Source organism: Schistocerca cancellata, chromosome 4 (genome assembly GCF_023864275.1).
Source record: "Schistocerca cancellata isolate TAMUIC-IGC-003103 chromosome 4, iqSchCanc2.1, whole genome shotgun sequence".
NCBI classification, from domain to species: domain Eukaryota; kingdom Metazoa; phylum Arthropoda; class Insecta; order Orthoptera; family Acrididae; genus Schistocerca; species Schistocerca cancellata.
Genome location: NC_064629.1, coordinates 769021515 through 769044204, shown reverse-complemented (window position 1 = coordinate 769044204; position 22690 = coordinate 769021515). Strand labels below are relative to the sequence as shown.

General features: G+C 42.8%; 1 protein-coding gene across 1 annotated transcript in view; it reads right to left on the bottom strand.

The window, feature by feature from the left end:
• The window catches only part of LOC126183736 (uncharacterized), a 1106726-nt gene that overhangs the window by 193039 nt on the left and 890997 nt on the right, over window positions 1–22690 (bottom strand). The window contains exon 6 of the mRNA XM_049925942.1: window positions 2272–2493. Coding sequence (XP_049781899.1) covers window positions 2272–2493 — 222 coding nt within the window. The remainder of the gene's footprint in view (window positions 1–2271; window positions 2494–22690) is intronic.

Here is a 22690-nt window from a genome sequence, read left to right as displayed (position 1 = left end):
CTAATGAATATGTTGGAAGAAAACTTAGGCATTGAGTAGCACACTAACTGGTCAGTTTCAGCGCAGACTCTTATAAAAGAAGTGCAACCAATAGCTGTAGCGTTCCTGCCAGCAACTGGCAGACCCAAGTTTGGAGAGAACAACAATTCTATTTAGCTTTGACAAAGGATCAACCCAGTTCTAAGTGTTCCCCAAAATACAAGCTACACACATACAACTGAACGAAACATGTCTAGTTTTGGTGCTTACACTGAAAGACATTTCATGAAGGTCAAGTAAGTTATGTACATCATATTTTTAGGAAAAGATATAAGTTATTTGGAAGAATTGTAAGTTTTACTTCAACATTTTTTCTATATTACTAGGCAGTTCTACCTGAGGCTGCTATCAATTGTAGCCATACTATTAAACTCCAAGAAATAAATTTTCAATTATTGTAGTACATTCACACAAATTTTCAGTCGGTGCAGGGTCGTTTCATTTCTACTAAAGTTTCCACCACTTGATGTTTTCTTTGTTTACGCATGGGCTTAGATTGAGAACGAGAGTTGACCACCGCAAGCAGTTTCAAACGGATGTTGGTTACAAAAAATGGCTCTGAGCACTATGGGACTTAACATCTGAGGTCATCATTTCCCTAGAACTTAGAACTACTTAAACCTAACTAACCTAAGGACATCACACACATCCATGCCCGAGGCAGGATTCGAACCTACGACCGTAGCGGTCGCGCGGTTCCAGACTGTAGCACCTAGAACCGCTTGGCCACCTCGGCCTGCTACGCATCTACAGACTGTTTGACTGTCACTGGTACAAACAAAAGGGGCAGGCAGAGGAGAATGAATCGCACACATAATCCGAATAAACACAGGTCCAGAAACCAACCGCAGTCATCTCAATGTTGCAATACTGTTAATGCATACGGCTGCATTTATTTCTAAACACTGCAAATGAAACACAGTGATAAACTGTCGTCGTATGATTTTGTCATTCCGGATACCAAAGTACTGACAAACAGCGTTTCGCCAACAAGTGCATCGATTCTGACTCACCTACCCAGTGACTTTCAGGTCCCCCGACTTCAACCCCTGGGATTTTTTGGGAGGGCGTATTTAAACGATTTGTTGTATTCCAGCTGTGTTGATACTGTCGATGAACTCCAGGAACTCATTGTGGATGGTTGTCAATGCATTCAGTACACACCTGCGATTTTTGAACTTGTACGATACTCGCTGAGGTGACGCACTGACGCCTGCCTTCACGTGAACGGTGGCCATGTGGATAACTTTCAGTAATTTTTGTCCTTAAGCGTATATCAGCAGTTTGGGTCCTCGGGGACTCTGTTATTAGGTGTTCATGTACTCAGTCGTAAAACTTCATATTGGGAAAACCATTGCTTTCCGGACCTGTGTTTATTAGTGTTATTTGGTTCTTTCATTGTCCTCTACTCGCCTCTTTTGTTTGTACCTATAATAGTAAACAGCCCGTATACAAGAAAGCTAAAAGTTAGTAACGAAACTTATCCACAAAGTGAGGTAAGAATTGACACTAAGTAATTATTTCGAACGTTACGTTAGCAGAAATTTTTAGCTGGTAGTGGCCATGCAACCTGCTTCATTTTTAGTAACAAAACGAACAATCTGCTATATAATGTGAGGAACACTTCGTCAAGTTATGAGCAGTATGAATATATATCGGATGCAGGGATTGGAAATTGCAGCCTCTCACGCTGACATGCTCGATATTCAGATCTCATCCGCTCTTCTCTATTTTCGGTGGGGAGACTCCACGTCAGGTTCACAAACTCTCAGCCGAAATCGAGCACGACCTCTTTCCTAGAGTCATATCGGCCTGTTTATTTGTGTAGCGGATAGCAGAGCTCTTTGAAATATGGAGGGTGTATTTGGCTCACCGTTGTAATGCTTGTATCAAAGCTGCTGGTCTCCTGTTTATGCAGCTAAAATTTTGCGTTATAAGTCGTTACAAACATGTACATTAAAATTTATATTACTTTCGTTCATGGAGTATAACCACAGTAAATAAAGTGGGGTCTTGTCCTTCCAGTGTTAGTAACGCAAGAGAAAACACAGATTGGACTTGTTGTGGAAAATAAAGACTAGTGTATCAGAGCGATCTTAACAAACGTTCTCCCACAGTGCTGGCGCGCCAGAAGCACCTTTGATGCTGATTCATCTATAATTACTCGTCACTTTGACCTGTCCAGCAACAGGTGGTAAGCGTAGAATCTGCTGGCTTATGGCTATAGCTTACCTCTGTAAGCGAAGACTTCGACTTCGCAGAGAACCGTCTGTGTGTACTCGTTGCTATTGTCTTGGATGTACAGGAATTTTCCACTGCGGCCATTCTTGCCGTCACACGGGAGCACCATGCGAGATTTGTAGAACAGCCCTTTGAATTCCAAGCACTTCGAGTACAGCGCCATTAAAGCCTCTGTTACCATGGTAATATATATTGTGAGCTGCTGGAAGGGTTCTGTAAGAAAGAGGAAATGCATACAGTTAGATAAATAGTTCACATATCTAGTGGTATAATACTGACAAGGCCTTAGGAAAGTGTTCTAGAGGACATAGGTACCTGATAGAGGGAAGCCAAAAAGGATATCGGGGGCAGATAACGCTACCAAAAGCAACTGGACACTATACGCTTCTTCGAGACTGGTCAAACACGCCAGCAAGAAGTATACTTGACACGTCACCAACGGTGCCAACGTAAGGGGGCAACGGAATAATAGGAAACTTTCCAACGCACGTAATGTAGGAATGTAGGGTGAGATTTACATAGATAATCAACTATTAAGGCGATCACATGCCGAGGGAAGGGTCCAAGAGAACTGCGACGGTACCTAACGATTACTGTAGGGGAAGTTGCTCTTCCAAACAGCATCTCATACGAGCAAAACAGTTACGTTTTTACCTGTGGTTACTACTTTAGGTACTTCGGCTATGTACGGCAGTGTTTAAAAAAGAGTATCTCAATGTAGTCACGTCTGATTTTATGCCCCGGAGCTAATTCGCTGAAAATAATGCTCTGTAGCTATGATCCTGCAGTTAAAAAGTCAAAGCACTGGCTAGAATTGCGAGTTAATAAAATATACAGAAATACAAAATTAAAGTTAAATGAATAATGCAATACAAAGGACTGTATTCTAACGTCTGTAATTGATGTAGACGACAGAGAACATTGTGTGAATAATGTTTATTCAAGAAAGGACATCTCAAATAAATGGGATGTGGTCATACGGTACTCAGTTAATATACAGACAGCAAATGCCCTTATCAAATGCCCTTAAGTTACGTTGAGAGCGTTACTAAAATCTTATCAAAATCCGGAAACTTCATAGTAATATGGTATGCGAAAACTAAGTTCATCTCGTAATAACAATACGCGAACTATTCCCCAGCTTAAAACAGTTAAGAGTTCAACATAATGATTCGCAGCTTGACACATGCGATACAAAGAATACCCTGTCTATCCTCCATTCCGTAATACAATACCCTACTCTGGGTAACATTCATACCTCTCGTAATACAGAGTCCCTTCAGAAGTTACAGTATTGTAGCTGCCGTTCACCTCCCAGAATCAAGCACCTCTATGAGTGAATGACGCACGCTACAACAGATAGGTCTGCCTTCTTCCTGCATTGGACGTAAAGTGCCAGAATCGCTCCCTTGAGATTCTCGCTCCAAAAGTCCCAGTCTCGAATTGACTCCCGTCGTGTTACGCTACTGTCTGCTTTCCAGTTGGTTGAAGGCCATCCCCACCAAAAATACATCGTTACTAAGCTCTACAGAAATGATGTGACTCAACATGACCACTTCCCAGACTAAACTAATGTATTACAACAATGTTTCATGAAGAAATATTATAAACAGTCGGTCACACTCAGATCATTCACAATAACTGCAAATAAAAGAATATTCCTCAATTAATATGCTAGTATTCTTGCGCTAGCGCGCGCACGTTAAATGACAACAAACTGTAGCTAAATCTTGTTAAAACAATTATTTATGCATTATTGACAGAAGTGTTTTTTGATTCTCTTTTTAATTATGCTGCCAGCCGCGATGGTCTAGCGGTTCTAGACGCACAGTCCGGAGCCGCGCGACTGCTACGGTCGCAGGTTCGAATCCTGCCTCGGGCATGGATGTGTGTGATGTCCTTAGGTTAGTTAGGTTTAATTAGTTCTAAGTTCTAGGGGACTCATGACCATAGATGTTAAGTCCTATAGTGCTCAGAGCCATTTGAACAATTTTTTAATTATGCTATCCGCTAACACATGTGTCTCACTATTTTTAATTAGCATAGTTTTTTAATAGTACTGGCAGTCAATATTTAAGGTTACTGGCAAAATAATAAACTGTACATTAAATAAAAACACAAGTATGACAAAATATGAGGTGCTGACGCAGTGTTCATATGCTCTGTAAATGTGGAGAATACGAAGTTCTGACAAACATCTGCGTAATAAAAAGATATAAAAGACTTTATAAACAAATCGTTAACATAGATACAGATACGATGCTTTCAAATCTGGTAGATATAGTGCAATGATATCCTCTGAGATGCCGCATGCTGAAATCGCACGAAGTTTTTAAAAGTTATTTATGCACAGGTTCATCCTGAAATTTTTGATTTGCTGTGAAATGTTAGCTTCTGTAGTTTTAAAGATATTGAAATATTGTAGTGTCATTGGATGTACCTCATTTATCTAAAATCGCCAATGTATTCAGATTTGCATTAATATTTCATTGTAAATTATTATAGACTGTCAAAGAGCCTACAGCGACCACAGGGGCCGCTCGGCCGCGATGCCCTCTCGGCCTTGGGGACGCATAGCTTTCAGCAGCACAACAATTTCACCTGACCTCGTACCGATGCTGGGCGACCGATTAGCTCGCCTAAGTACGCGTGCACTGTCAGCTACTGTGAAATGTCAAAGATCTGTAACTTAGCCATCTTTAAGACTGTCTGACACTCCACCATTTCTTGGAGCATCTCCTGTACAGAGGCTATGTGAGTAACAGCAGTCCAAATTCCCAGCCTTGGGATGTTCCCCGTTTCCGGCCACGCGCTCCTTCTGTCTCTCCCTCGTTCGCCTGGAGCGGTCGCGTGACTTCCTTGTCCCGCCGGTTCGTACTCAGCCAAACATGCAAATTCATCTCTCCTCAGTACCAGTCCTAGGAGGACGAATAACTCGCTTACATACTCGTAACATTACACACATCCACGTAATGTGGCACATTAGTTCGCTAATTTGGCACATTCATTTGCACCAAATTTAACGTACACTACTGTCCATAAAAATTTCTACACCAAGAAAAAATGCAGATGATAAACGGGTATTCATTGGACAAATATACTAGAACTGACATGTGATTACATTTTCACCCAATTTGGGAGCATAGATCCTGAGAAAGCAGTACCCAGAACAATCACCTCTCGCCGTAATAACGACCTTGATACGTTTGGGCATTGAGTCGAACTTGGATGGCGTGTACAGGTACAGCTGCCCATGCAGATTCTACACGATACCACAGATCATAAATAGTAGTGACTGGCGTGTTGTGACGAGCCAATTGCCCGGCCACCATTGACCAGACGTTTTCAATTGGCGAGAGATCTGGAGAATGTGCTCGCCAGGGCAGGAGTCGAACATTTTCTGTATCCAGAAAGGATCGTACAGGACCTGCGACATGCGATCGTGGATTATCCTGCTGAAATGTAGGGTTTCGCAGGGACCGAATGAAGGGTAGAACACGGGTCGTAACACATCTGGAATGTAATGTCCACTATTCAAAGTGCCGTCAATGCGAACAAGAGTTGACCGAGACATGTAACCCATGGCACCCCATACCACCACGCCTGGTGATACACCAGTATGGCGATGACGAATACAGCCTTCCAATGTGCGTTCACAGCGATGACACCAAACACGGATGCGACCATCATGATGCTGTAAACAGAACCAGGATTCATCCGAAAAAATGACGTTTTGCCATTCGTGCTCCCAGGTTCGTCGTTGAGTACACCATCGCATGCGCTCCTGTCTATGATGCAGCGTCAACGATGACCTCAGCCATGATCTCCGAGCGGATAGTCCACGCTGCTGCAAACTTCGTCGAACTGTTGGTGCAGATGATTGTTTCAGGGATCGAGTCGTGGCTGCACGATCCGTTACAGCCATGCGGATAAGATGCCTGTCATCTCGAATGCTAGTGATACGAGGCCGTTGGGATCCTGCACGGCGTTCCGTATTATCCTCCTGACCCCACTGATTCCATATTCTGCTAACACTCATTGGATCTCGACCAAAGTGAATAGCAATGTCGCGATAAGATAAACCGCAATCGCGATAAGCTACAATCCGACCTTTATCAAAGTCTGAAACGCCATGGTACGCATTTCTCCTCCTTACACGAGGCATCACAACAACGTTCCACCAGGCAACGCCGGTCAACTGCTGTTTCTGTATGAGAAATCGGTTGGAAACTTTCCTCATGTCAGCACGTTGTAGGTGTCACCACCGGCGCCAACCTAGTGTAAATGCTCTGAAAAGCTAATCATTTTTATATCACAGCATCTCCTTTCTGTCGGTTAAATTTCACGTCTTTAGCACGTCATCTTCGTGGTGTAGCAATTTTAATGGCTATTAGTGTATTTACATAAAATATTAGAGGAATACCGCAATAAATGGAACATCATACTTGCGTGTCAGAATAATAGTGTAAGTATGTTTGTGATGGTGTATGAAACAGCGTGTAGCTGCGGATATGTCATATTATCACCTTAATTTTCCTGAATGAAACAAAAATTATAAAATTACGGCATGTTAATTAAAATAAACACGTAAATTTAAATAAACTCTCGAGTCAGCTCCTTCTTCTCAAAAGATTCTTAGCGCTTTTGCCCTCATTTGGTAGCACCTTCTGCTTTGACCACTACTTTACTTTCACAGACAAAGCACATAATCGGTGTGATGGAATCGAAGTTTAGATTGTTCTCGGTCCAGTCGCCTGCAGAAATTCATCCTCCCTTTGGCCACATACTGCACTGAAACGGGCGTCAATCCCCAGTCACCGTCAGTGCTGAAGGACGATAGCTGTCGAAATACGATAGTGACACCACTGGCGTATTTTGACAGCTAGCGTCCTTCAGCACCAATAATCATACGACTTCTCGAATCCCCATAGATCAGACACGTCCTCTTCTGTGGAATCGATACATTCACAAACAAGATAGCAAGCAAAAATTCATTTATCGCAGAGGAAAAACACTTGATTCCGCTTGAAACTTCAAACTCTCTGTCAATGTCCCCTCTACAAAACAATTCTTTTATGCTATGAAATTTGTTCGACACCAGAAACCAACTAATACTCTATCCTTGCTCTACAATTTTACCGCATCTAATAAGAAAATTTAAAACTAATACTACGCTGTGCAGAAACCGTCCCTTCAACTCTCATTTCAACTTAGTAGATGACTGCATCATAAAGTCAGCAAATGCTCACTCATGTTTGCACTAAAATATCACTAGCCCCAGAATTTTAAATCCATAAATCTATTCCAAAATTGCTTCAAAATAACATATATTATAGAATTATTCAAAGAACTATATTCCCAAAACTTTGCTTATACTTTTTGCGTAGCTACAGGTTCTACTCCCAGAAGCAATTAAATTTTTAATGAGGTCTGCTAACCTCCACTAACCAAATTTTTTGCGAACAATAATTTGAAATAAACCAATCACATTACATCAAAATTCCATGCAAAATACTACAAGTAACATATCTACATCTGCATAGATACTCCACAAGCCGCTATACGGTTTGTGGCGGGGTGTAGCCTGTACCATTACTTCTCATTTCTTTTCCTGTTCCACTTGCAAATAGAGCGAGGGAGAAACGACTGCCTATATGCCTCCGTATCAGCCGTAATCTCTCGTATCTTACACTCCTGGAAATTGAAATAAGAACACCGTGAATTCATTGTCCCAGGAAGGGGAAACTTTATTGACACATTCCTGGGGTCAGATACACCACATGATCACACTGACAGAACCACAGGCACATAGACACAGGCAACAGAGCATGCACAATGTCGGCACTAGTACAGTGTATATCCACCTTTCGCAGCAATGCAGGCTGCTATTCTCCCATGGAGACGATCGTAGAGATGCTGGATGTAGTCCTGTGGAACGGCTTGCCATGCCATTTCCACCTGGCGCCTCAGTTGGACCAGCGTTCGTGCTGGACGTGCAGACCGCGTGAGACGACGCTTCATCCAGTCCCAAACATGCTCAATGGGGGACAGATCCGGAGATCTTGCTGGCCAGGGTAGTTGACTTACACCTTCTAGAGCACGTTGGGTGGCACGGGATACATGCGGACGTGCATTGTACTGTTGGAACAGCAAGTTCCCTTGCCGGTCTAGGAATGGTAGAACGTTGGGTTCGATGACGGTTTGGATGTACCGTGCACTATTCAGTGTCCCCTCGACGATCACCAGTGGTGTACGGCCAGTGTAGGAGATCGCTCCCCACACCATGAAGCCGGGTGTTGGCCCTGTGTGCCTCGGTCGTATGCAGTCCTGATTGTGGCGCTCACCTGCACGGCGCCAAACACGCATACGACCATCATTGGCACCAAGGCAGAAGCGACTCTCATCGCTGAAGACGACACGTCTCCATTCGTCCCTCCATTCACGCCTGTCGCGACACCACTGGAGGCGGGCTGCACGATGTTGGGGCGTGAGGGGAAGACGGCCTAACGGTGTGCGGGACCGTAGCCCAGCTTCATGGAGACGGTTGCGAATGGTCCTCGCCGATACCCCAGGAGCAACAGTGTCCCTAATTTGCTGGGAAGTGGCAGTGCGGTCCCCTACGGCACTGCGTAGGATCCCAGGTCGAGGGGCACGTGCACCTTCCGCCGACCACTGGCGACAACATCGATGTAATGTGGAGACCTCACGCCCCACGTGTTGAGCAATTCGGCGGTACGTCCACCCGGCCTCCCGCATGCCCACTATACGCCCTCGCTCAAAGTCCGTCAACTGCACATACGGTTCAAGTCCACGCTGTCGCGGCATGCTAGCAGTGTTAAAGACTGCGATGGAGCTCCGTATGCCACGGCAAACTGGCTGACACTGACGGCGGCGGTGCACAAATGCTGCGCAGCTAGCGCCATTCGACGGCCAACACCGCGGTTCCTGGTGTGTCCGCTGTGCCGTGCGTGTGATCATTGCTTGTACAGCCCTCTCGCAGTGTCCGGAGCAAGTATGGTGGGTCTGACACACCGGTGTCAATGTGTTCTTTTTTCCATTTCCAGGAGTGTATATTCGTGGTCCTTATGCGCAATGTATGTTGCGGCAATACAATCGTACGGCAGTCAGCTTCAAATGCCGGTTCTTTAAATTTTATCAATAGTGTTTCTCGAAAAGAACGTCGAATTCCGTCCAGGAATTCCCATTTGAGTTCCCGAAGTATTTCCGTAACACTTACGTGTTGTTCGAACCTAAAAGTAACAAATCTAGCAGCCCACCTCTGAATTGATCCGATGTCTTCCTTCAATCTTACCTGGTAGGGATCCCAGACACTCGAGTAGTGGTCAAGAATAGGTCGCACCAGCGTCCTATATGAGTTCCCTCTTCACAATTTCCTAAAATTCTCCCAATAAACTGAAGTCGACCATTCATCTTCCCTACCACAGTTCTCACGTGCTCGTTCCACCTCATACCGCATTGCAATGCTACGCCCAGGTATGTAAACGATTTAGCTGTGTCAAGCAGGATGCTGGTAATACTGTATACTAACATTACAGGTTTGTTATACTTACTCATCCTCATTAACTTACATTAGGGCTAACTGCCCTTCATCACATCAACTGGAAATTTTGTGTAAGTCGTCTTGTATCTTCCTACAGTCACTCCACTTCGACACCTTGCCATACACCACAGCATCATCAGCAAACAACCGCAGACTGCTGCCCACCGTGTCATCAGTTACATATACAGAGACCAACAGGGGTCCTATCACACTTCCCTGGGGCACTCCTACTATACCCTTGTCTCTGGAGAACACTTGCCGTCGATTATTATTATTTAATTATTATTATTATTTTAATTATTATTATTTTAATTATTATTATTATTATTATTTAATAAGTCTTCGAGCCACTCACATGTCTGCGAACTTATTCCATATGCTCGTACCTTCGTTAACAGCCTGCGATGGGGCACCGAGTCAAATGCTTTCTGGAAATATAGAAATATGGAATCTACCTGTTGCCCTTAGTTCATAATTCTCAGTATATCATGTGAGAAAAGGGCAAGCTGAGTCTCGCACGAGCGATGCTTTCTAAAACTATGCTGATTCGTGAACGTAAGCATCTCAGTCCCAATAAACTTTATTATATTCGAACTGAGAATATGTTCAAGTATTCTGCAACAAACAGAAGTTCTCTAACTTCTGTTGCTAACTTGTTCTGCAATATCACACGTCCGTTCTTTTATCCATCTTGTATACTGGAGTCATCTGCGCTTTTTTCCAGTCACTTGGGACTTTGTCTGGGCTATAGATTCACGATAAATGCAAGCTAGGTTAGGGGCCAATGCCGTAGAGTACTTTTTGTAAAATCGTACCTGGATTCCATCCTGACCTGGTGATTTATTTGCTTTCAAATCTTTCAGTTGTTTCTCTACACCAGGTATGTTTATTACTACGTCGTCCATACGGGGGTCTGCTGGATGGTCAAATTATCCCTTGAAACTTCCTCCCAAATATTATGTACAATATGTACAGTACCATTCATATTTTTCTCCTTCAAAAATAATGAAACTTAATTAAGTTTTGTCGACCTCCTCGTGCCAACGTTTGTGCGGCCAATATTTGCTCATTCCTTGCACTAAATTTTGCCTTTATACTTTATCACTTACATCTTAAATTTATCAATTACTCCTGACACAAAAAAGAAATATTCCACTAAAATTCTTAAAACCTAACATGAAAATACAAATATCTACACACTTATATTAATACAAATGGCCTTCTTCTTTTACAAGGTACAACTCTGTCACTGTTGCTTCTTATAACATTTATCTCGCCAGTGTGAGTATCTTCTGAATTTCACTTTTTTCGCTTTTTCACCAGCTCAAATTCGAGCCCCCTTTCCTCGTTCATCAACGAACTCTTACGTTCACATACAAAATTTGTGACTACCACTGGGACGCCGCTTTTAGATTCTGGAAACGCCTACCTTTTTCTTCATCAACATCCTTCATTTCACGTTGAGGTTGCTCATCTTTCATTTCATCCAGTGTTTAACACTCCTCCCTCAGAAGTTTATTTTTAACGACCCCCCCCTCTCTTCCATATTTATGGTACACAATATAATTTCAGAACAATCCTCAATCTCATTATGCGCTCCTGGAGTCTCCCGATCTACCTCCAACTCATTCGTAGTATTTAAATCACTTTTAAAACCTGTCGTTTCATCATCCTCGTAAGCATCAAATATACCGATCGGTTCCTCTGAAGTAAAAGGTATCAGGAGGTGTAATATTTCACAAGTAACAGCAAAACTTCGTACTTAGTCTATCTTACACAAAAGTCATTTATTTCTGCTGAATCAATACAAACTTTATTACAATTAACTCTATTAACATTCTCCGATATCTCATAACATTCATTATTTAAAACATCCATTACATCTGTCAATACATTATAGAAACCACCACCAATAACTTTACCAACCCCCTCCGATACACCATTCACTTTGCCGTTACTGCACTGCACCACAACAGAAATCACAGCACACTCGAATTCCGCCAAATTCGGAGCTACCTCTGTCTCCGTAACATTTTCTCTCCTCTCAGATTCCTCAGACACTTTTCGTTCTGATCACATTTCTGACACTACTTTCACATTCTTCGTTCCATATCCACTCACAATTCGTGCTTTCATCACGAGCAATGCGACATTTCTATCAACAGAAATGAATGCACAAACTCATTCCTCCGAGATACCTAAACCAGTGGCCTCAACTTCCGCAGCTTCAGCCTCTGAAACCTCACCTTTGCTTCCCTTTAACAATAAATCATCCACTTCCGGCAGTACATAATAAAATTCATCACCCGCTGAGGAGACTTTTGCTACGCCGCCTTCACCAATTCCTGCACATACTTCCGTCGATACAGCACAAGATTCGTCTCCAGCTGATTAGACTCCTGCTCCGCCGCCTTAACAAATAGCTTCACCTAATATCTCCGATAGAATATAATCTTTATGACTTTCATCTACGTTACTATAATTGTTGCTACTGGCTAGCGTCTCACTGGAATTTGTCATAAATTCCACCTACACCAATTTGAGCACCACCTGTGTCTCTCTTCTGATCGATAGAATGGGGTGCGATAAGCTGCAACTCACGTTCGCCTTTGGAGTATCTGGAGGGTGCGCTAACCAGCGCTCGGTATGTGCAGAATGTTACACTACTGTCCATTAAAATTACAACACCAAGAAGAAATGCAGATGCTAAACGGGTATTCATTTGACAAATATATTATACTAGAAATGACATGTGATTAGATTTTCATGCAATTTGGGTGCATAAATCCTGAGAAATCAGTACGTGTAACCAATGGTACCCCATACCATCACGCTGGGTGATACGCCAGTATGTCGATGACGAATACACGCTTCCAATGTACGTTCACCGCGATGTCGCCAAACACGGATGCGACCATCATGATGCTGTAAACAGAACCTGGATTCATCCGGAAAAATGACGTTTTGCCATTTGTGCACCCAGGTTCGTCCTTGAGTACACCATCGCAGGTGCTTCTGTCTGTGATGCAGCGCCAAGTGTAACCGCAGCCATGGTCTCCGAGCTGATAGTCTATGCTGCTGCAAACTTCGTCGAACTGTTCGTGCAGATGGTTGTTGTCTAGCCAACGTCCCCATCTGTTGACTCAAGGATCGAGACGTGGCTGCACGATTCGCTACAGCCATTCGAATAAGATGCCTGTCATCTCGACTGCTAGTGATGCGAGGCAGTTGGGATCCAGCACAGCATTCTATATTAACCTCCTGAACCCACCGATTCCATATTCTGCTAACAGTCTTTGGATCTCGACTAACGCGAGCAGCAATGTCGCGATACGATAAACTTGAATCACGATAGGCTACAATCCGACCTTTATCAAAGTCGGAAACGTGATGGTACACATTTCTCCTCCTTACACGAGGCATCACAACAACGTTTCACCAGGCAACGCCGGTCAACTGCTGTTTGTGTATGAGAAATCGGTTGGAAACTTTCCTCATGTCAGCACGTTGTAGGTGTCACCACCGGCGCAAACCTTGTGTGAATGCTACGAAAAGCTAATCATTTGCATGTCACAGCATCTTCTTCCTGTCTCTTAAATTTCGCTTTTGTAGCACGTCATCTTCGTGTTGTAGCAATTTTAATGACCAGTAGTGTTTTAGACCCGTTATTTTCCCGGTCTTGTAACAGGAATGTGATGTGTTGGTCCAACGGGCAATGCTCTCCCACACATAGTGGGCAGAACTCAATGTGCTGTATAAGACGAGCAGCAACTTCCGTGACCAGCACGATCTCCGGACTTGTCTTCAATCGAGCACGTGTGGCATACGACGGGAAGAGAAGTGTCTCACGCGACTCGTCAGCCAACAACTCTTACATAATTACGTAAACAGACGGAGCGGGAGAGGTATAACGAATCCCACAACAGTATTCGATATCAGTACGGATCGACTGGGTACCAGAGTCAACGCCTGCATTGGCACCTGTGGAGGCTACATCACGTACTAATGCGAGTATTTCAGCAAGGATCGATACCTGCCATCTCATAAGTGCTTGTACTATTGATCTGTAAATGTAATCATTTCATACACTCCGTATATACTGTTACAACAATACATTTTAAGTGAATAAAAAGCCTCTAAAAGAGTGTACTAAATCCTTTTTCCGGCAGTGTATTTTATCTCATGATCACGACGGTTTGCGCCGTATCTACGAGATCTTCACCACCATCACCACCACATCACCCATCGTTCTATGAGGTGTATTCGAGAAATAAGGGCCCTGTGTTTACATTGGAAAGGAGGCACCTCCGATAAACGTTTTGCAAATTCAGCACCTTCTGAAGATCGTTATTCAAAGAAAACAAACCTCAATGGCTTCGAATATCGGGCAAATTGTGCAAGGTGCAGAACGGAGTTAATGGCTAAGTATGCAGACAGGTGAAATCGTACATTTGGATTAAAAACTGCGATTTATTTGATGACGAAGTTTAGTGACGTGGCCGACGTATATCTTTAGGTTAGACGCACAACTGCAGGTTTTCCCAAAAGAAACGATTCATTTTCACCAAATACTTATTTAATATTGAGAACGTATATCTATGCGAGGTTACGTATGAGGAATCAGTGGATATGAACATAAAATCACTTTTCCACTTTAGCCAGGAACACATCCCATAGTGTATCAGGTGTGATGCAGTCAACCGTCTCCAAACTCCGGTGGGATAGCTAGCCCAGGGCACTGATTTTAACCATTTAAGCATGGGACTTCATGTAAGCTCGCGTGAAGAGGTCTGTCGAGGTACGATCAGGTGACCTCCCAGCTTACGCACGCGCTGGGTGTACTGAAAACTGCGCCCAGTGAAATTTGCGTCCAAAAAGGGTCGAGGAAGGGTCCACTAAGCCCCTTGCCTGGCAGGTAGCAGAGCTGAGGGACGCTACCTAGATGTTTCCGAGCTCGCATTCTCAAACCGTGCTACACAGAACCCTGCAACTGAGTAGGTCAATGTTAAGAGTGCATTGACAGCTTTCTGCAAGAAATCGATAAACGTTGCAAAACCATGGAGCGTATATCAGATGCTGTTTTAGATCCTAGTCATTTGATTAAAACTTCATCAACGAAACTTCCTATGGTTATACAAAAATCAGTAGACAATTATCATGAGATTCCTCACACAAATTTCACGACTAACAAGATTTTTTTCCGAAACTGTTCCCAACTTTACTTTGGTTCTAAGTTTTTTCTTAACTTTGTGTGCTGCGATAGCGTTATGTAAGATAATTCCTTTTTTCAAAAGTCAGCTTAATTAAGAATTATCTTGGGTCCACAATGAGTCAAGCACAACTGTCTAATATAGCAGTTAGTCAATAAAAATGGGCTAGCTAGAGATAATGATATTGACGAGGCAATTACCAAATTTGCAGACGAAAAAGAACGAAGAAATTATAAGCTAGGTGTTAGTCACAAATGTTGTATTTGAGGTTTTTGTGAGATTGGCAATTAGGGGGAGGTGACAAATTAAAAGCTGCACCAGGTACCAAAGTACCTAGCTACGCCACTGCGTAGACGTCTGTCTGATTCAAATGGCTCTGAGCACTATGCGATTTAACATCTGAGGTCATCAGTCCCCTAGAACTTAGAACTACTTAAACCTAACTAACCTAAGGACATCACCCACATCCATGCCCGAGGCAGGATTCTAACCTGCGACCGTAGCGGTCGCGTGGTTCCAAACTGAAACGCCTAGAACTACTCGGCCACAACGGCCGGCTCGTCTCTCTGAACCAGACTAAAATATTGGATGTGTAGGTGACGAAATAGGGAATTCTTCATACAGTCCTCTACAAGTTCCGCATTAATCACAGCAAATATCGCCAAAACATTCAATAACATTTAAATAGCTTATCAGTCTTATTCTTACGTCATTAAAGTATGTATGCGTATATATATCTAAGAAGCTATATAAAGGTAATGACACGTTCACTCGCAGAAACAGAATTTACATTCCACTGATATGTTTAATCTTAGCTCAGTATATCATTGTTCATCGTCACAAGAAACCAGCGAAAACAAATTTTGTGTTTGGTGTTTTACGTCGCGTCGACTGTTATTATCGTTAGAGATTTATCTTTCTCTCGAATTTGTGGTTATAGGAGGGGGAGGAAGCAACCATGGCCTCTAAGAAACCATTCCAGCATTTGCCTTAAATCATCTGAGAAATTAGGGAAGCAAAATGCAGTATGGCCCGCATAGGTTGTTAAGCGTAGCCACGTATGGAAGTGAAACATGGACGATAACTAGTTTCGACAAGAAGAGAATAGAAGCTTTCGAAATGTGGTGCTACAGAAGAATTCTGAAGATTAGATGGGTAGATCATATAACTAATGAGGAGGTATTGAATAGGATTGTGGAGAAGAGAAGTTTGTGGCACAACGTGACTAGAAGAAGGGATCGGTTGGTAGGACATGTTCTGAGGCATCAAGAGATCACCAATTTAGTATTGGAGGGCAGCGTGGAGGGTAAAAATCGTAGAGGGAGACCAAGAGATGAATACACTAAACAGATTCAGGAGGATGTAGGTTGCAGGAGGTACTGGGAGATGAAGAAGCTTGCACAGTATAGAGTAGCATGGAGAGCTGCATCAAACCAGTCTCAGGACTGAAGACCACAACAACAACAGGTTGTTAAAAATAATCAGATTTCCATTACACTTTATCCAGACTTTGGACTCTCTAAATGGCAAAAGTAAATTATTGTAATTTAGGCGTGTTAAAAATCAGCTTATAAGCATCATCAATGTACCTCTTTTTAAGTTTTTTATATATATGTTGTTATTTACATTTTGTACATTTTTTTATCTATATACATCTTCTGATAAATTTAGTAAAATTTTCGTAGGTAGGAGATAGCTTTCAAGCAGGCTCTGATTACACCGTACTCTTCCTACTTTTTTATTCTTTTTCCATCCTTTCATCCCGTTTCAATGAGACACTAGCCAGTAGTAACAATTATAGTAACGTAGGTGAAAGTAATTAAGGTCACTTTGTATCGAAGATATTAGGTGAAGCTGCCTGTGAATGAGGTGGAGCAGCAGTCTTGTCAGCTGGAGACGAATTTTGTGGTGTATCGACGGAAGTATGTGAGGGAGTTTGTGGAGGCGGCGTAGCAATAGTCCCCTCAGCTAGCGATGAATTTTATTATGTATTTTCCGTTTTCCTTTCATGCTCAGCTCTGCCCTCATTAACGAGCACGCTGAATTTTCTGCTTCTCCTTTCATATACCGAATTGCGTCATTGATTTTATGATTCGGTTTAGCAAGCATGTTATTAATTTTGTGGTGCCAGACCGCTAGAGCGTTGGGCGTTCGATGGTGCCGTTTGTAGCAACTCCAAAGGCTGATAGGGTTTCTTCATTTTTCAACCATCTGTCTACAAAGCAGTCAAAAAACTCAGAAAGCCTGGGGTTATCCGGTGCCTGTAAATGTATCTCGATCCACCCATCACCTACAGCTTAAAGTCGTAGAAACGCCAGCGCAGCAGACTTGCGAATTTGTTGTCTCATTTCTTCATTTTCTTCGTATTTATGAGGAATTCCTAGATCTTGCACTTTTCTCCAGAGACACTTTTCCATGTGGAAATAACACCCATGTACTTTGGCTGTCTCTAGTAAAACTTCAATCGTAGAAATCACTGCTGATTCGAAATCTACGGTCTCGTTTGCAGGTTTCCATTCTGGAATATTTTCCACCAAATTTCGGAAAAGTCGGATGTATGTCTCTTTTCTTCTGTTTGGCAATAATACGAAGGAACTGGACAGATGTTTGTCTCATTATTTGCACTCCCAAGGTCGGTGTGAAAGGCGTAAATTAGCGAAAACCGCTTGCTACAGCACTTAAACGTACCATCCATAAAATAGTCTTATTTACTTCTTAGAGCCTCTCTACCTGCTCTTCCACTAAAAACTATTATCCTTTCTCCTAATTTGTCGTCGCGTAAGAGAAAACTGCTGCCGACATTCAGATCTAGTAACTCTGCTTTTAGGTGAATTTCTTCTCTTGTCTGCGGATCTTTCTCATTCCCCTGTGATTTTGCTCGCTGGTAGTAGAAAGTTTTCTTCGTTGCTTGCTGCTCGTGCATTTCAGTGACAAAATCATACACTCGATTATGCAGGCAACCCAGCTTCTCTGAATATATTCCGGAAGTAGAAATCTCTTCCTCTCGTGCCCGTTTTTTCGCCTGATTCAAAGTCTTCCTTACTTCCAACTGAGCTTCATCTTGAGCTCCACATTGATGCTCCAGTGAAAAAAAAAAATTACCGTCGAATCCTTGGTTTTAAGCATTCCTCGGCAGTGGTTTGCTTTTTGTCTTGAACAGTGCCAAGTCACATTCCCGTCGTCTTTCGTAATCTTCACTATGTAAGAATAACGTTCATAGCAGCAACATGGCTTACTGCGAATGGTCGTTGAAACTTCCGTATCGGAACTATTCAGACAGAAATACACAAGCTGCACGGTGTCAGCTCTACGACAGCTAGAGCTTTACTTAGGCTGCTTGTTCAGACAGTCGGCTACCGTGGCAGAGGAGGTGTACGAGGTTGGTCGCATAAGTACCCGGCCTGACCGAGAGATGGCTGTTGTTGTTGAAAAATATCTCTGGTTTGGAAAGTATACGATCTATGAAGCATATGTATCAAGTTTGAAGACGTCACATTGTTTAGTATTTGTTTGGCAGCCATGAGTAGTGAGTGTTGTGAGTGAACTTATGAAAATGGAGAAAATTGGGCATCGTTATGTGATACAGTATTTTTTTTTTTTGAAAGGCCTCAGTGCAACCAATATTAAAGCTGGGCTAGATTCTACTTTGGGAGAGTCTGCTCCTGCACTGACAACAGTAAAATATTGGCTAGCTGACTTTAAACGAGGTCGTACGAGCTGCCCAGACGAGCATCGCAGTGGTCGACCAAATGAGGTGAGGACACCAGAAATGGTAAAGAAAATCCACAAAGCGGTACTGGATGATGGTCGACTGAAAGTAAGCTAGCTAGCAGACATATTAGGAATTTCAAATAGAGCGGTACATCACATATTATCTGAAAATTTGGACACGAGAAAACTGTGTGCAAGGTTTGTGCCGCGTTTGCTCACACTGGAGCAAAAACAGTGTCATGAAGATGTTTCAATTGAGTGTTTACCGAAGTTTCACAGAAACAAAGCAGATTTTTTGTGCTGTTTCCTAACCATGGATGAAACATGTTTCCACCGATCCACTCCCGAGACAAAAGAACAATCAAAACAATGCACATAAATTGGAGAAGCGACTCTAAAGAAGGCGAAGACCGTTTCATGTGCAGGCAAGGTCATGGCGTCGGTTTTTTGGGATGCGCGTGGGATAATTTTCATTGACTACCTTGAAAAAGGTCAAAACTATCAACGGCGAGTGTTATGAGAACTTATTGCAACGATTGGATGAAGAAATCAAGCAAAAACCGCCGCATTTGGCCAAGAAGGAAGTGTTGTTTCTTCAGGACAATGCACCAGTTCACCAGTATGTCACTTCAATGGCCAAAATTAGTGAATTAAAGTTGGGATTGGTACTTCATGTATCCTATTCGCCAGATTTAGCCCCCTAGGATTATTTTATGTTCCCAGACTTGAAAAAATGGATTAGTGGTCGAAGATTTTCAACAAATGAAGACGTGATGTCGGCAGTTAATGACCATTTTGCGGAGATAGACAGTTCTCATTATAAAAAGGTTATCGAAATTATTGAACATCGCTGGGAAAAGTGTATAGAGCTGAAAGGAGATTATGTTGAAAAAATAAATACATTTTCTAAAATTTTGGTGTTTTCATTGTTGGGTCGGGTACTTATGGGTCAACCCTCGTATGGGGGCGCAATTCGGCCGTGCCTGGGGAGCAGGTAGTTCAGGGTAAGTTGTGACACAAAGGGAGCAGGTATCGGGCGCAGGTTTCGCAGGTTTCTGGTTGGGCGCAAATTTCACTAGGAGCAGTTTTCATGGAATCCACGCGCTGAACCTGTACCATGCAGAGAACATGCGGTTGAGGAAATCTCGATCAATGGGAACTGTCCTGCTGGTGTAAATGAAATTCAGAATTCTATCAGATGCCAATTGCGGTTCCAGTAAAAACTGAAGTCTGTTAAGGTAACTACGTTATCGGTTCCTCTGCAACTCAGAATGATCCATAAATGTTAGTGTTGTTCATCCTTAGTCATACGTTCAGTTTCGGTATTTTTTCCTCCTGATCTTGCATTTCATAAACAGTTTTGTCGGCCAATATTTGACAGTTCTGACGATTCACAAAATCCCATGTGTGACATGTGTCCTCGTCTGAGCAGAGGAGGTTATCTAACAGATCTTCATTTTCAATGGCTTCCGAAAGATCGGCACAGATTTCCATATGGGCGATATAATCTTCCCTCTCCAGATGATGCATTACCTGGAAGCAACTCTACGTCTTCTAAAGCGTAAAACGAAGAGCACACCAGACAATGGATCGTGCAATATTCACGACTCAGCCGACGAAGGGAAGCGCATGGGATCCTTCCCGTTGTCTTCTCAATGCTCCGGGCTGCGTCATTAGATGAAGTACACTTCCACTTCGTCGGAAGTTGTTGACAGGAAGCCTGGAAGCTCTTTTCCATAGGTGCCCCTCATGCTCTTTCTCGAATGTTTTACCACTAAGTTTCCAGAACGCAATATATAGTCTTTCATCTACAGAGAGCATCTCCAAGATCTGTGAAAGAGGAATTGATTACATTAATTTTTTCATGCAAATGAACAGTAACTTTTGGGACAGCCTCTTTTTACACGATTGTCAACTAAACCTTGAATAGCGCAGATTATGTCCAAAATAAGTACCGAAAAATGCTTACCGACCAACACAAAGAACAAAGAACGGCACGTGGACGAGCGTTTCCGGACTGCTGTCATTAGTATGGAGAGGATATGTTTTCCCACATCGTTACGAAAGACGAGACGCACATATGTTTCATCAACGCAGAATCAAAACAGCCTCACGTTTTAGTACGTCGAGGAACATAAGGCGGCCCTTGCCAACTGGTTCAGTTCGTGGGTGGACAGGTGGAGAAGATATATGGCGAGGAGCTGAAGAAGATAGTGCAACTTTACTATAAAGTCGTGCTTGCACAGGGCGTCCCTCTCATCGTGAAGCACGCCAGGTGTGGTTTTCATCGCGTTTGTGTACGCTTAGACACGAGCTGTTACTTCACGAGGAACAAGCTGCTCAACATGATTTGCGACCGCAGAGCACTCTAGCGCCAATTGTCGGATGTATCCGTGTCGGAAATCACACAGTTGTTTTACGAAAATGGACGCATGCTAAATATCTACGTTGGCTCATTCTTCCATATACTAACCATACTGTGCTGTCTGTAGTTTACATAAATAAAAACGTCAATATCTATCGTATGATGCAAGGTAAAAATAAAAGTTCCATGTCCTAATACTCTTCTACAAAAGATAAAAATTATTTCATGATTTTCACTTTTTAGTAAAACCCTAAGGTAATTCTTATCCGATGACTACTTCTGTTTAGCAGCCGAAATTTTTGAACGTCTGGAATACAAGACTTCAAACAAGACAGTGCAAAATTTCCTGCTGCAAAAAGTATAATTTATCTTGTAGATTAAGTCAAAAATAATTTATTTACTGCGATATTACTTTTAAGTTTTCCGTGTATGTGTGTGTGTGTGTGTGTGTGTGTGTGTGTGTGCACCCTCGCGTACAAGTTCATGCATGTTTGTGCACGGAATCATACATCATATTTACGAAGCAATTATTTATCTCATAATCTGGAAAGCTTTTTCGATAAATAAATAAATACTGAACTGCTGCCCGCATCTCGTGGTCGTGCGGTAGCGTTCTCGCTTCCCACGCCCGGGTTCCCGGGTTCGATTTCCGGCGGGGTCAGGGATTTTCTCTGCCTCGTGATGGCTGGGTGTTGTGTGCTGTCCTTAGGTTAGTTAGGTTTAAGTAGTTCTAAGTTCTAGGGGACTGATGACCATAGATGTTAAGTCCCAGAGTGCTCAGAGCCACTGAACTGCTACGGAACCAGGCAGCGACACAGAAAACAATCTTGCACTTCACTGGTCATTGTACTCTGGCATGTTTGCTAAATCGTGGAGACTCATCCCTACGAGAAAGCGCTCTTGTAACAACGAATATTACAGAACATACTTGTATTAAATAAATAAGAAAGTTTCAGAAGCTTTCAGGAAACATGAAGTTGAATAAAAGAATACTTGTAGACAGCAGGACCCGAACCTACTTCACTCGACAAGTAGTTCATGTCTCTGAGGCCCCATCTGTTGCACTACAGTGGACTCATGAAAAGGGGCATGTGTCTTTCACGTTACGATTTTTTTAAAGCTTTAACTGCTGACATGTCATTAACTGACCTTTAATTATAACAAATCATACCAAGAATGACGTGTCTATTGTAAAACTTAATTACGTCGTTGTCTTCAGCCAGCATAGTTTCATAACACGCAAGTTAACAAAAAAAAAAAAAAAATTCAAATGGCTCTGAGCACTACGGTACTTAACTTCTAAGGTCATCAGTCCCCTAGAACTTAGAACTACTTAAACCTAACTAGCCTAAGGACATCACACACATCCACGCCCGAGGCAGGATTCGAACCTGCTACCGTAGCGGTCGCGCGGTTCCAGACTGTAGCGCCTAGAACCGCTCGGCCACATCGGCCGGCAGTTAACAAAACATTAAAGTTCCTTAACCACTCATTTTTCAGCCATTTTGTTACAACAAATCGTGCCAATATGGCTCATATTTACAGATCCTCAACGAGATGATG